General features: G+C 43.3%; 1 protein-coding gene across 3 annotated transcripts in view; it reads right to left on the bottom strand.

Annotated features, from left to right (window-relative positions):
- The window catches only part of LOC108936677 (lymphoid enhancer-binding factor 1-like), a 37376-nt gene that overhangs the window by 10611 nt on the left and 13583 nt on the right, over nt 1–13182 (bottom strand). For all 3 annotated transcript variants that reach the window (XM_029250514.1, XM_029250515.1, XM_029250516.1), the window contains exons 4-6: nt 2343–2475; nt 709–799; nt 328–393 (exon numbers count right to left, since the gene is read on the bottom strand). In XM_029250514.1, coding sequence (XP_029106347.1) covers nt 328–393; nt 709–799; nt 2343–2475 — 290 coding nt within the window. The remainder of the gene's footprint in view (nt 1–327; nt 394–708; nt 800–2342; nt 2476–13182) is intronic.

Here is a 13182-nt window from a genome sequence, read left to right as displayed (position 1 = left end):
GATATATTTGTAATTTTTTAAGCTATTTGCAGCAGAACATTCACATGCCCATTTTCTAAATGTCCACATAAGACTAAGCTGTATAAATTAATATAACAAAGGCTCCACACTATAGATATTAATGCAGCGGCAACACCCGTCAGTTGTTTTGATTGCCATGTAGGTTAGTGAAAAGTTCAGGTGAAGTCTCCACCAATACAAGTGCAATTTCTGGTGTGGGCACAGTGTAGGGTCAGTAGAGAAGTAAATAACAATTTGGGAGGTAAGGGTAGGCTGGAGGGGAACAGATCCTCCCTTTGAAAAACAGCTGAGACAGGGTCCACCTACCTGGGAATGGGGCTGTCGCCTGGAAGGGAAGTGGAGTAGGGGTCCCTAAATCCACCTGAGACCTGCCTTCGGTTCCAGAGAGATGAAGGAGTTACGGATCAACAACCGTTTGCTTCACTTTCTTTCTACCTGCCAGCCTGGCCACCCTTTGCAGTGTTCACAACCAAACAGAGGTTCCAGAAAGTACAACATCAACCCAAAATAATTTAAGGTCCAGTGTCAATGATGGGTGCTGTTAAGAATGGTTTTATTGGTGTTTTTATTTAGGTGGGACATGGCACTTGATTTGACTGTCACGTCTGTCCTATTCACTCCGTGACACCTCACCTAAAGGGGGCATGTATAAACTTAGCATGAACTGTGTAAACCCCAGTGACTTACCATCCCATTGGCGGTGTCATCTGACCCACTCCTCCAGGAGAAAGGGGGTAGAAATTAGGAATGTCAGGTCCAGGGTGATGCCTCGGCATGCCTGAAGCAAGACGCAAACCAGTTACATCTTGAGCATTAAAACTGTCTGTAACAATCATAATCATTCAATACATCAGCATGTGTGTTTCAGATCATTTAAAAAGGTGTGTAATAGCTTCATATCTATTAGAGTGTACATTGGGGAATCATAGTGACGAATATTAAATATACACTGGTAAAATGTAAAACGTACAGTTATGTATGCCCTGGTAAATATAGTCAGGAAGAAGGAAGGGTGCATGCAAAATGCCCCGGAGAAGAGAAAATTACCAAGCAACCATTTCAGTAGATTGCCTCCAGGCCACAGAGGGGTTTGAAAATAGTCACCAAAGCGGATCACCAGTTAATTAAGAGTGGTTTCCTCCTCCTGCAATGCTCACACTTGATATGATTCATTTAGCTCATGACTGTCACTCCAGTTTGCACTAAGCTCTTCATCAAGGCCATTCCTCTGGGCTTTGGGGTCAAGAGCTTCTCGCTTGTTGTAGCATTTAGCAGAAAAAAACAGGGCCACCGCTGAATGGATCAGTCCACAAACATACTTCCCATTACAAAGCCCTACAGCTACAGAAGTAGTAACTGACGCACGATTAACACCAAACCATAATCCCAAATGGATCCCCCGCCACCCGCCCCTTTGCAGCCTGATTCAAAAGGGCCTCAACTTAAACAGAGCAAGATGAAGGCCTTTAATCCCCCCAAAAGCCACTGTTGCCACCCAAAATGCCTCCGTATACAACAACTCTCTGCCCATGAATCCCCTGTGCGGTTTCACATCTTCTCTGTGCAGCTGAATGGGGAGAAAGTGGCTCGGCTCTAGACCGCCACTAAATTCCCGCACACAAAACCCCAGTCGCTGTCACAGCATCCGAACACGAGACTTTGCCTCTTTGCGACTGTCATTCTGTTAAAAATCTTGTCACATTTTCTCAGAGGTTTATTACCGCATACTACAGAATTATGAGAATAAATTTTATTTTCTGATAACAAAAAATCTTGAATTACATACTGGAACTGGTACTTACTAAGAACTTTTGAGTGATGGAAGAAAATAAATTAAAAATTAGCAGAAGGCTCCGCTAAAACAAATACACAGACACACACACACGACTGCAATACTAAACCCTGCCAAAAGTGAGTCAGTTTCATTGCGGGGCCAAACGGCTGAAAGAAATCCACTGAAAGCAGTTACAAGCATCACTGAAAGCCTTCAAAACCCATAAAGAGGTTGCAAATAAAGCAAGGCCAGTCCAAGCTGAACAGCCTCTGGGTAACGTCTAATATCAGATGTCTGCTTGGCACACAGCCCTCTATGGTTATTTATATCACATCCAAACTTGAGCTCTCCATCACATCCTGTTTGGGCTCTCCTGCTTTAATGTGGCTGCCTGCTGTGCTGCTGAAGTGCTGTTCCTCACGTATGGCCTTGTCGGAAATATTAACTGCCAATGGTAAAAAATCATTTTAATACAATCAAACTGACTCATCCTGAATCCATAAAAAAATCATAACCACCTGCAAGAAGTGATGCGCATTGTGTTTACCTGGTTTGGAGCTGACATCCTGGGGATGGTGTCCAGAGTGGGGTCCAGGCGCAAAATGCTCGTCGCTGTATGTGATCAGAGGGGTGAGGGGGTGGACTGCGTGTGACGGCTGAACCACTGGAACCTTGTTTGACTGCAAAAGCAGAGATGGGACATGTTGTTAAACAGTCTGCTCTCCCATCAAGACACACATCTGTCAGTCTCACCAAAACACACCTTTCATCTGGATCAGCGACAAAAATGTAAAAATGTCACCCTTTTACCATTTATTCAAATTGAGTTTAAGATATGTCATGAGGGCAAAAGTAGATTTTATTTTTAATTTATCAACTGTTATCTTGAAACCTTGTGAGCTCTGGTTTCTCTTGTATAACCTATCCCTGACATACCAGCGAAATGAAGATCACTAAAAATAGTAATAAAAGTAACAGTACTACTGGTAATAATAATAATAATAATAATAATAATAATAATAAGAAGAAGAAGAAGAAGAAGAAGAAGAAGAAGAAGAACTGGCAAGGTTTGTCAGTTATTTAACTCCAGTGCCACATTCTCCTTTGAAATCAATGTCCTGGTTATCTCATTTGCATTATCAGCATTGAAAAGTGAGTGTGTTACATTGCTCTGCTTTGTAAGTATGCGTTATACTGGTCTTCTAGTGTAAAGAATAGTCATTAATCATTGTATGTCGCTGTAGAGAAAAGCATGTGCTAAATGAATAAATGTAAATGTAGGTGTAGCCTGTCTGAAATTGACAAAATGATGACAATATGCAGAAACGATGCAAAGGCTCCTTTTTCACCTTTTCCCAGTCTGGTATTAAGATCAGAAAGGGTCAAACTGTGGTGCGGGGCTGAGCTTGGAGCTCAATACTTTGCTGCAGGTAGCATTTTATACAGAAGGGGGTCACAGCACTGAGACATATCCATTCCCCATTCGCACAAACACTCAGCCTCCGTTACACAAACCTGGAGGCATTTCACTTGTGTTTCTGAGACAACAGCCACTCTCTGATCCGCGCCTCACTGACTCATCCAGTCTGTGTAGTTATTAAACCATCATTAAATTCCCAGAATTCTTTTAAACAGACCAATTTTCTTTCAGTATTTTGAAAAAGCACAAATGCATCTTGACTCATCCTGGAAAAAGATCAAAGTGAGACCATATAAAAAGTGTAATGATTCTCCCAAATGAACGAATTGGACAAAACAACCACTGTCTTCCACTGTCACTCTACAGTAGTATTAAAGAATCGAAAGATACCGTGAAATAAAGAGAGATGAGGAGAAAAACAAAAGGTCTGCTGGATTTTACTTAATAGTTGTCTTCAGTTCAAATAAATCAGTTTCACATAAACTCTGCAGCTATAGAGCTCTTCTGTTAACTTTGTCTGATACTGAACAATATGCATTATTGTTAGAGATGTATTTAGGTTCATTGGAGTAAATTAACACAAATACACATTGGCCGAAGTCGCTTGTCCCGAGCGGGGTCGCAACAAGCCGGAGCCAAACCCAGCAGCACAGGGCGCAAGGCTGGAGGGGGAGGGGACGCACCCAAAACGGGACGCCAGTCGGTCACAAGGCACCCCAAGCGGGACTCGAAAAAGTTAAAAAAAAAAAAAAAAAGGCAACTTAATCCATGCTGGTGAACACAATCTACTGTGAAGATCACTCTCTAAGCAGTCAGATTCATGCTGACCTGTTATAGGGTGCTGGGTCAAAGCACCAAGAAAGAACCAGAGAAAAATGGGGGGGTAGGGAAATGACTTACGCAGAGAAAGGTCCCACCTTAAAGGAAACTTTGGAGCAAGCCACCTGATGCCAGGCCAAACGCTGCAGCCAAGTGAACAGCCACACAGACATGTCTCTAGTTAGCTAAATGATACTATCCTCACCCTTCTTTCAATTTAACGCTTTTCAACTCAGATTTGCCTTCCTGTGGGAGGCAGATAAGAACCTCGGGGATTTCAATTTAAGCTGCAGTCTTGCCTTTGACTGGGGAAAGAAAGAGTTAGAGAGGGGGAGAGGCTGCTTTGGTTTCCATCACCGCACATGCAAATGAGCTCCAGCGTCGTGCCGCACGTCTGCCAAGGAAGAAGAAGGCGACGGCTGAAATACACACACATATATACACACACACACACCTCTGTCGCTTGCAGGCAGCCTATAAACACCCTACATTGTCCTTCCCCAAATCAAGGAAAATATAATGAAATACCAAACCCAATTGGCCTAAAGCATGTGTAGGGCTTGCCTTGGGGGAAGGGGTAGGATGGGGGCGCTTGAAGATACCCATTCCTCCATCTTCAGAGGGCGTCTTTTGTACTCCGCAGTTGCAGCTGTCAGCCCTCGTTTTCCTCAGGCCCTCAGACTCTCCTCATTGTGCCATATTGAGGGAAAATCCCTCCACGAAACACGACTGTTTCCACTCCCGATGGCGCGTTCAGAAAATACAGTCATGAAAGCACATAAAGCATGTACAAGACGTCAGACGATACCGCTGCAGAGATAACAAATCAAACAAATCAAAAGTAATGCCTGAACCTAAGTAAATTACAAATGGCACGAAAGCCAAATGCTTGCCTTCCCATGAAGCCTGGAACCAGCAGTAGCTGGGAGTAGCTTGCAGGAGCATTCCCACACTAATAAAACACACTACACAGTGAGACTGTGCCAGTGAAAATATGAATCTGGTTTCTGTAAATGAAAATATGAAAAAGACACTAAAATGAAAAAGAGAAAGAAAGCCAACTGGCATGTAGAAAAAAAAGCCAGAATAATGCTGAATTACAGTATTTTTTAGAACATTTTATGCAAAGGTCACAAGACCTTCTCGTGGTCTTTCAGTGAATTAGCAAAGTAGTTCAGCTATTTTTTTTTTATTCTCCTACTGCACTACGATATTAATAATGATAATACATATTTGTGTAGCAGCAGTTAAGTACTAAGGTTAGCAATGTGCCTGCAAATTGCCACATCCAGCAAATTAACAATGTGATTCTGGTGAAATGGATTTTTAAATAAAGCAATGAAACCATAGAAAAATGCTGAGTTGATCTATGTTGCTGCACTGCATTTAGTTAGCAAAAGAAAAAATAAATAAATTCTTGAGGCAACAAAAGTGCTGGAAACACTTAGACTGGCATTTCGATCCTGTCATTAAAAACTCAAAAGAGTACATGTACTAACATATGATTCAACCAGCCGACGGAAATGGGCTATTTCCAAAATCTGTTCAACATTTGGTTTGATGTGACTCTAAAAAAAATCAACTTTTTTTCACTGACTTTGTCAAAATACAGAGCTCAAATTCTGCACATGAGCTTAGAGGTGGAGCGGTGTCATGCCGGAACAAGGGAAGCTGGAGCGAAGATGAGTGGGACCCAATTGCGGGTTCTGTTTAATGAGCAACAATTCCAAAGCACAAGACAAAAGCAGTAGTCGGGGACAGGCGTGGGTCAGGCGATGCGCATTCGGGGTTTCGGGGACAGACAAGGAACGAAGTTGGTGAAATGAAGCAAGGTCAGAAGCCGGGAGAGCAGGACGTAGAACGGACGGGAATTGCTGGAGAGACTGAAGTCGCGGTTGCTCGTGAGAGGTTCTGCAATCAGTCGTGGACTTCAGGTCCTTTTAACCCCTGCCGCCTTGATGAGGGGCAGGTGCGGGCTGGATGCATGTGACAAGCTAAGATGTGGACTCAGTTTAGAATATTCGGGCCAATTTTGATATAACGGTGAGATGGAAAAATCTCAACGTTTCATAGTCATGTTTTTAAACCACTGAATACTGCTGATTCATGCTGTGCTCAACCCAGCAGTCACAATAGTGCTTGAATAAATTCACTCAAATGAATCCCCCCATCAAGCAATTCATGAGTCTTACATTAACGTATTTATTTGATTCTTTTCTTCAAAGCAACTCACTGCATTATGCGATTTACCCATTTATACAACTGGGTAGTTTTTACTGCATCAATTCAGGGTAAGTACCTTGCTTAAGAGTACTACAGTGGGAGGTGGGATTCAAACCTTTGAGTGCAAAGCAGCACCTCTAATGACTACGCCACCTGCTGGCTCTATTGCCAACTCAGTTTTTAGTACTTATAAATAAGTGTTCTCTGATCATAGAAAGATGCAGTATATGTGTAGCAATTTGACAATGTTCCACCAATTAAAATTTTACAAGCAATTGCATGATATTTGTGCGTTCATGTGTGCCTGCAGTGGTCTGTTTTTGTTTCCTGCCACTTGGTCAATGTCTAACAAAAAACACTTAGTCTTTCTTGTACACTTTTGCGTGTTTTGAGCTTTATTGCAGCGGTGTAAGAAATTACAGGAATAAAACGAGAGTCAGTGTAAAATCCCCAGTAAGGTATAAAAACAAACATTGTGTGCATATGCTTTTGTGGGTCATTGTGTTGGATTTATCACGGGAAGCATGTCAGTCCCTCATTGGCTCCACATTTGAGAGACTCTGTGGTGAGGATGGAAAATGTCCATATTGTCACAAAGGAGTAAAAGGATCGCGTCCATTTATCCATATTTTAAGAGAGGTGGCAGCACAGACTGAAAAGAAATGTCCCATTTCATATTCCTTAACAAGGCTTGGCGGAGCATTTTAAAGGGTTCAGATGTGGGTTTTAAGAGAAAATCATTGTGCAGTACTGGGACCTGGAAGACTTCCCACGGAAAACAGTGTGCCACAGAGAAGCCAGTGTTTGCACTGCCATCAGACGGGTGGTGGGGGCGGTCACGCGGGATACCACAGCCCCCAGCGTAGTGAGAAGTCTTTGGCGGGGCCACTCCAGACCTCTGGGCCACATCTGCTCTGTTACAATGAGCATTTTGAAGCCATCACAGGACACCAGTGACTCACTCTGGTTCTTAATATGCAAGCGTGTGCACATTCTCCAGCAGCGATGACCAAAACGGCATGCCTTGGGTAGGAATCAACACCAGCTAGACCTCCAAATGTGAACCAGAATGAGCTCTTAGGATTTTCTTTTTTGAGCTAAAGATGCAGCTATTAAGTGTAGCAGTCACCAAAATAGCAAAAACGCTGTTGTCCCATACACGGCTTCCTTTCTTCAGCACATTATTTCCTCACAATTGACCCAATTAAAATATTCTGCAGAGTAGGAAGTGAGGAGCAAGCTTGTGATAATAATCATTTCCCATTTCAATCACGTACATGCAATGAGGGTTGTGCTGGCCAGTGGTTACAAGGAAGCAAGAGCCGTGCAAAGTGTTTTACAGTTGCATTTTCTACAGTTGGGAAGATGAAAATTATATAAGTAAATAGCAGGAACAGGTCTGAATACCAGGAAATATCCTTTGTTCCTCAATCCTATCATCAACAGGAAGAACAGAACACCTAGCCTCAAATACCGTCATTATTCGGACATATTTCTGCTGCAGGGTAATGTGGCGAGAACGTTTGTAGGAGATGCTTTATCTTAAGAGGATTGAAACAAATTGTACTATCACTACAAGAGGTTAGCAGAATAAAACACACCTTTTGTTCCAGCAAAGAGCGGGAGGATGACGGTTCGGTGGGTACAAGGCCTATGCCCTGTGTACAGGCCCTGTGCTGTTGAGCAACACAGCTTTCGGTTTCTCTGATGTTTATCAGAGAGTGCATGGAGGCTCCGACCTGGCACCGCAGCAGGAACACCCGTGCCCGCTACCCGCCGTCCCCGACTGACACCTTCTGCACCTCAGGCGGGGGGAGGTGCTTCACGCTGCCCTATTCACTGTGTCTAAAGTGCACAAGAACAGGTGGAAGCCAACACCGCGACAGCGCGCAGCACCTTGCTTGCACGTTTCTCACTGCACTAGTTGTTCGGTTAGTTATTTATTCCTGTCGCTGACAGTTTTCTCCAAAATCACTTAAGAACTTATTAGGCTGCTTAAATTGATTTACCATGTGTGTAATTTTTACTGTATCAACTCACGGTGAGTACCTTGACCAAAGCAGCTACAGCAGGAAGTGGGATTCACAACCTGGGTCTTTCTAATGCAAAGCAGCAGCACTAACTACTACGCCTCGATTAGGATTGAAGCCCTCCAAACTAAAAGCTCAAACTAAGGACTTGTCTACTTGTACACTTTTTCTGACTTTACTAGGGTGCATGTTTGTAAAAGTACACCATGTCCTACTTAGCTTGCCCTGTTCATAGGTTTTATACTGACACAAATATCACACACACACACCTTGACCAAAGCCAGTTGTCCCGAGTGGGGCTGCAGCAAGCCGGAGCTTAACCCGGCAACACAGGGCGTAGGGCTGGAGGGGACACACCCAGGATGGGACGCCAGTCTGTCAGAAGGCACCCCCAGTGGAACTTGAACCCCAGACCCACTACAGAGCAGGACCCGGATAAACCAGCTTCGTCACCGCTGACATGAACAGGCTTACTATTATCATTATTTTTTAAAAAAGCTCAAATTTACAGTTTGTTAAACACAAATTATAACTCCTGAAACAAATTAATTCTAACCGTGTTTAAGAAAAGAATGGTTTTGCGGATTCTTTGAAGACACATCCTACTGCTTTGTGGAGGTGAAGGTGCCGCTTTTCTGGCATCCTGGCCTTTAGGCCTTTGGGCATGGGAATGTAGCAAAAGCCAATTAATGCAGACGAACCCAAGCCAGCCGCCACAGCCGTGCGCCCTGGGTAACAGAGAAAGACGAGGGATAGGCATGAAATTTGGCAAATGTGAAGGGAAAAAAGCAGCACAGACTGCCTCAGAGTCATCTTGGTGTGGCCCCATGCCCCCATCAACAAGAATATAATGGGTTTAGACAGAGGCATATCGAAGACACTATTAAAAAATGTATAGGTCTGAAATTGATTGCTCCTGGTCTTAAGATGGTGCACTGAAGTGTCTGTCCTCTGAATGCATGCCATTTTTAAATCCCCCACAGACATTTAAAAGATCATTTTCTATGGAACCCTTAAAACTGAAACAATATTTTGCATTTAATATTTACTCAGCAAATAATGGTTAAAGCCTGTTTTTTCTAGCCGAGAAAAACTACTGGTCCAGGATTAAACGGCTTGTAAAAGGGGTAAAATAGAACGGATAATGTAAAAACCATGTGCGGGCATTATTTAATGTCCATAACACAGTATGTCATTTGGCCATAAGACATGTTAGACTGCACTCAAAGTGCTATATATGTATATATATATAATATATATATAAACTTCTTCCCGTTTTCTTCGGCTGTGACACACATCAGTTTTCAATCAGTTTTCGTTTTTCAATAACTGCATATCCAAGACTAGAGTGATTCAAAAGAAGAACCAGACAAAAGGTTAGGGACATGCACAAACACACACACACACCCACACAAACACAAAGAAGGGAAAATGTAGAGTCAACAAATCACCTGGACAGCATATCTTTGAATCATAGGAAGGAACTGTCATGCTTAAAGGAAACCCATACAAGCACATGGCAAATACGTGTAATCCACGAAAAGTGAGTCATGGTTGGATTTCAATGCACAACCATGAACCATGAAGGAAACAACTTTGTCCACTGATCCACTGTCACCCAACAGTAATCACTTTGTTCCATTCCATTAACGACAGCAAAACTCCTCTAATATTCTTCATTTTTAGAACTGTTTCATATTTACATTTACATTTACATTTATTCATTTAGCAAACGCTTTTGTCCAAAGCGACGTACAACTTAGTTAAATGACAACTTATGCCTTACATTAAGAGAAAGAGACATAGTTGCAGACGTGTGACTCAAGTAAACCTAGTTACCTACCACTTGCTGCACTGAAGTTCATCGTTCAAGTAGGTGCATAAAACACAGGGTAGACAAATCCTGATACCCTCCTAACAATTTTTTTTTTTTTAATATAATATTATAAGATACACAAGCAAGCAAAAACACTGCCGGAGTAGTGGCTGAATAAAGGCTTTATCTGGTGATGCTCATGAAGTTACAGTGCATGAACATTTACTTATTCATTTCAGCATTAGGCATGATCCATTATACTATCCTCAACTACATGAAGGGAGGCTTTAAGAGAGAGGAGCCAAAGGAAGGCATGGTGGCACAGCAGGTAGCACCGGTACTTCACAGTGCCTGAGTTACACATTTCAGCGTACTCCAATTTGGTCTGTGTGTGGTTGCGTGGATTTCTTCCTACAGTAAACAGGTGGCTCTAAATTCCCTTAAGTGTGTGTGAGTTACTTTTCTCTGGTGTACAGATGGGTGAATGATTGGAGGCTATTTAGTATAGTGTATCTAGCACTCTAATCAACTTAGATAAAGGTGTAAGCTAAGTAACAGTTAATAATCATTCTGTGCTGCTTGGGAGAAAAATTTATGCTGATGTAAAGCATAAATGTATGATAGACATTGACAATATACACACACACACACACATCTTCAGAGCCGCTTGTCCCATATGGGGTCACGGGGAACCGGAGCCTACCCGGCAACACAGGGCGTAAGGCCGGAGGGGGAGGGGACACACCCAGGACGGGACGCCAGTCCGTCGCAAGATACCCCAAGCGGGACTCGAACCCCAGACCCACCGGACAGCAGGACCGTGGTCCAACCCACTGCGCCACCGCACCCCCTGTGTGACAATATACAGTAATTCAATTAAAATCACGAAGGATGTGCTTTCTACATGTGTGAGTATGTTTACCTAGTAGACATGGGCACAGAAGGAAGACTCCCAGCAGAACACAGCGCTGCCTGCCCAGGTGGTGGGGTGGGGTGGAGTGGGGTGGGTTGCGAGCTGGCTTCCCGCCCAGCCACTAACTTGCTCTGGGGCTCCCTATCTCAGATAGATCTGGTCTGATCAAAGTCCAGAGAAAGGTCAGGCGTTCCACTGATGTGACACGGGATTGTGAGCAGTCCAGCCGCACTCCAAGCCTGCCTTCCTCTTTGTCTTCACCGGGATGGAAGGCCCAATGAAGCCTTGCACCAAAACACCTTGTGACCTTCTTTTGGGACCAAAGAGTGAAGGCATTGTCTATCTGAAAACAGGATGGAAAAGGTTCATATTGCAGGAGAAAGGGTACAGCAACCTCTGCTGTAGAGATTCATAGAGATCAAATAATTACTATAACATTCCAACTTTGACCCATATGTCACCTGTCTCAAAAAACACAGCTTTAAAAGCAACTGACTACAAACTGAAATATGCTTTGCACAAAGCCATTTCGATTTTCATGCCAAATAACCGGCGATTGTGAACTGGAAGTTAATCGTTCATATATTTAGATCGACCAGGATGACCTCGTTAATCATCCATCATTGGCAGGTCAGTTGTGCCACTCACAATGGTCCAAAATAGAAATCCAGTAGGTTCTCAGTTTTGGCTCCAATGTGCTAGAATGAGTTCCCTCTGCCCCTCAGAGCCGCTGAATCCTTTTCAGCATTCAAGTAGGGTCTGAAAATCCACCGCTTCAGAGGCACTTCTCTCCTGATCTCCTAACTGCTCAACAAAATTGCATCACCCCATCTGTCACAATCGTATTGCAATCACTTTTGTATTCCATATCAATTCTATAAAGAGCTACTGGTGTAATGCCTGCCAGCAAAAATAGTGCTGCTGGACAAACTGACTGTTGTCAGCCTAACATATTTTTTTATTGTGAAAGCAGAGAACAATGTGGTTATAATAGCTGCATAAGTGGTAAGCAACAACAGCCGGGCTGAAAGTGTACTATATACCATCTATTGGGATCATCACATTGAATCACACAGCCTTCTGAGAACCACAGCAGTGGCCTGTAGAGATTTCTACACATTAGAGACTGTTCCTGCACAATGACTGGAATGCAATCAAAAATCTCCTCCATCCCTGGCAGGAAAGGCCACTGCAGCATGTGACAAAATGATGCAAAGTAAAGCCCATGGAGACAACCATTTTTTTCCTTCCCCACCAAGACAAATTTCTCTCGATTCTCAAACAGGTGTTCGCCCTGTAAAATGCCGTCGGTTCGAGTCCGCCACCGAATGCAACGGGAACATGAAAATTGCACTCGCTCTTTGCGGGGTTTACTTGCACAGGGTTGCTCGCACACAGCGGCCTTGTTGTGTCTGTTCAGCACTAGTTTAAAAAAAGCCTCATGAATAAAAGCTGCAAGCTAAATATTTACGCTGACGTTGTGGGAAATACGATGGGGAGGGCAATGCACAAGGGTAGGGGGTTTGAGAGGGTGGGGGGCAGGGCACTGCAAGCTTGCAACATTCAAAATAGGTGTAACAATCGCATATTGAAATGCATACGAGACAAAATTTGAATGGATATTTTTCACGCTGTGTTAAAATGGAGGCAGGTGAGTTGCGGCGCTGCTAGAGAGTGACCTAGTTTCCGACATCCGTGTCTCACTCTCGAGCATCACGTCAAGCAAGCAGAGCTGGGAGATACAGCCACGCGGTAGAATCAGGTTTTTGGGCAAAACTAGAACACTGAGCTCAGGGAAGCTTAGCTAATACAGCTCAAGAAAACATAAATATTATTTTCAAAAAGAAACACAGTCAAACTAGTGTTTTCTCTTTTATGTAACACCCGTAACATTAATTATCCATCGAAATGCCTTCCTATGTTCACTTGCACACAAAAAGTCAGTTAATTTCTGTAAGAATGCTGCCTTCCTCTGTGGTCCATAAAGGAAGTCCAGAGAACAAAAATTGCCCATATACCCTTAGGTTGGTGAAATGGCTGGAGTTCTACAAGGGGTACCAGGTTTTGACCTTCTGCCTTGCACTCAAAGGCCTTGGGTTGAACCCTTCTTCCTGCTGTGGTACCCTTGATCAAGGTGCTTACCCTGAATTGATCCAGTAAAAACTG

Source organism: Scleropages formosus, chromosome 3 (genome assembly GCF_900964775.1).
Source record: "Scleropages formosus chromosome 3, fSclFor1.1, whole genome shotgun sequence".
Lineage (NCBI taxonomy): Eukaryota > Metazoa > Chordata > Actinopteri > Osteoglossiformes > Osteoglossidae > Scleropages > Scleropages formosus.
Note: the sequence above shows the minus strand (reverse complement) of the source record. Positions and strands in the feature narration are given on the sequence as shown.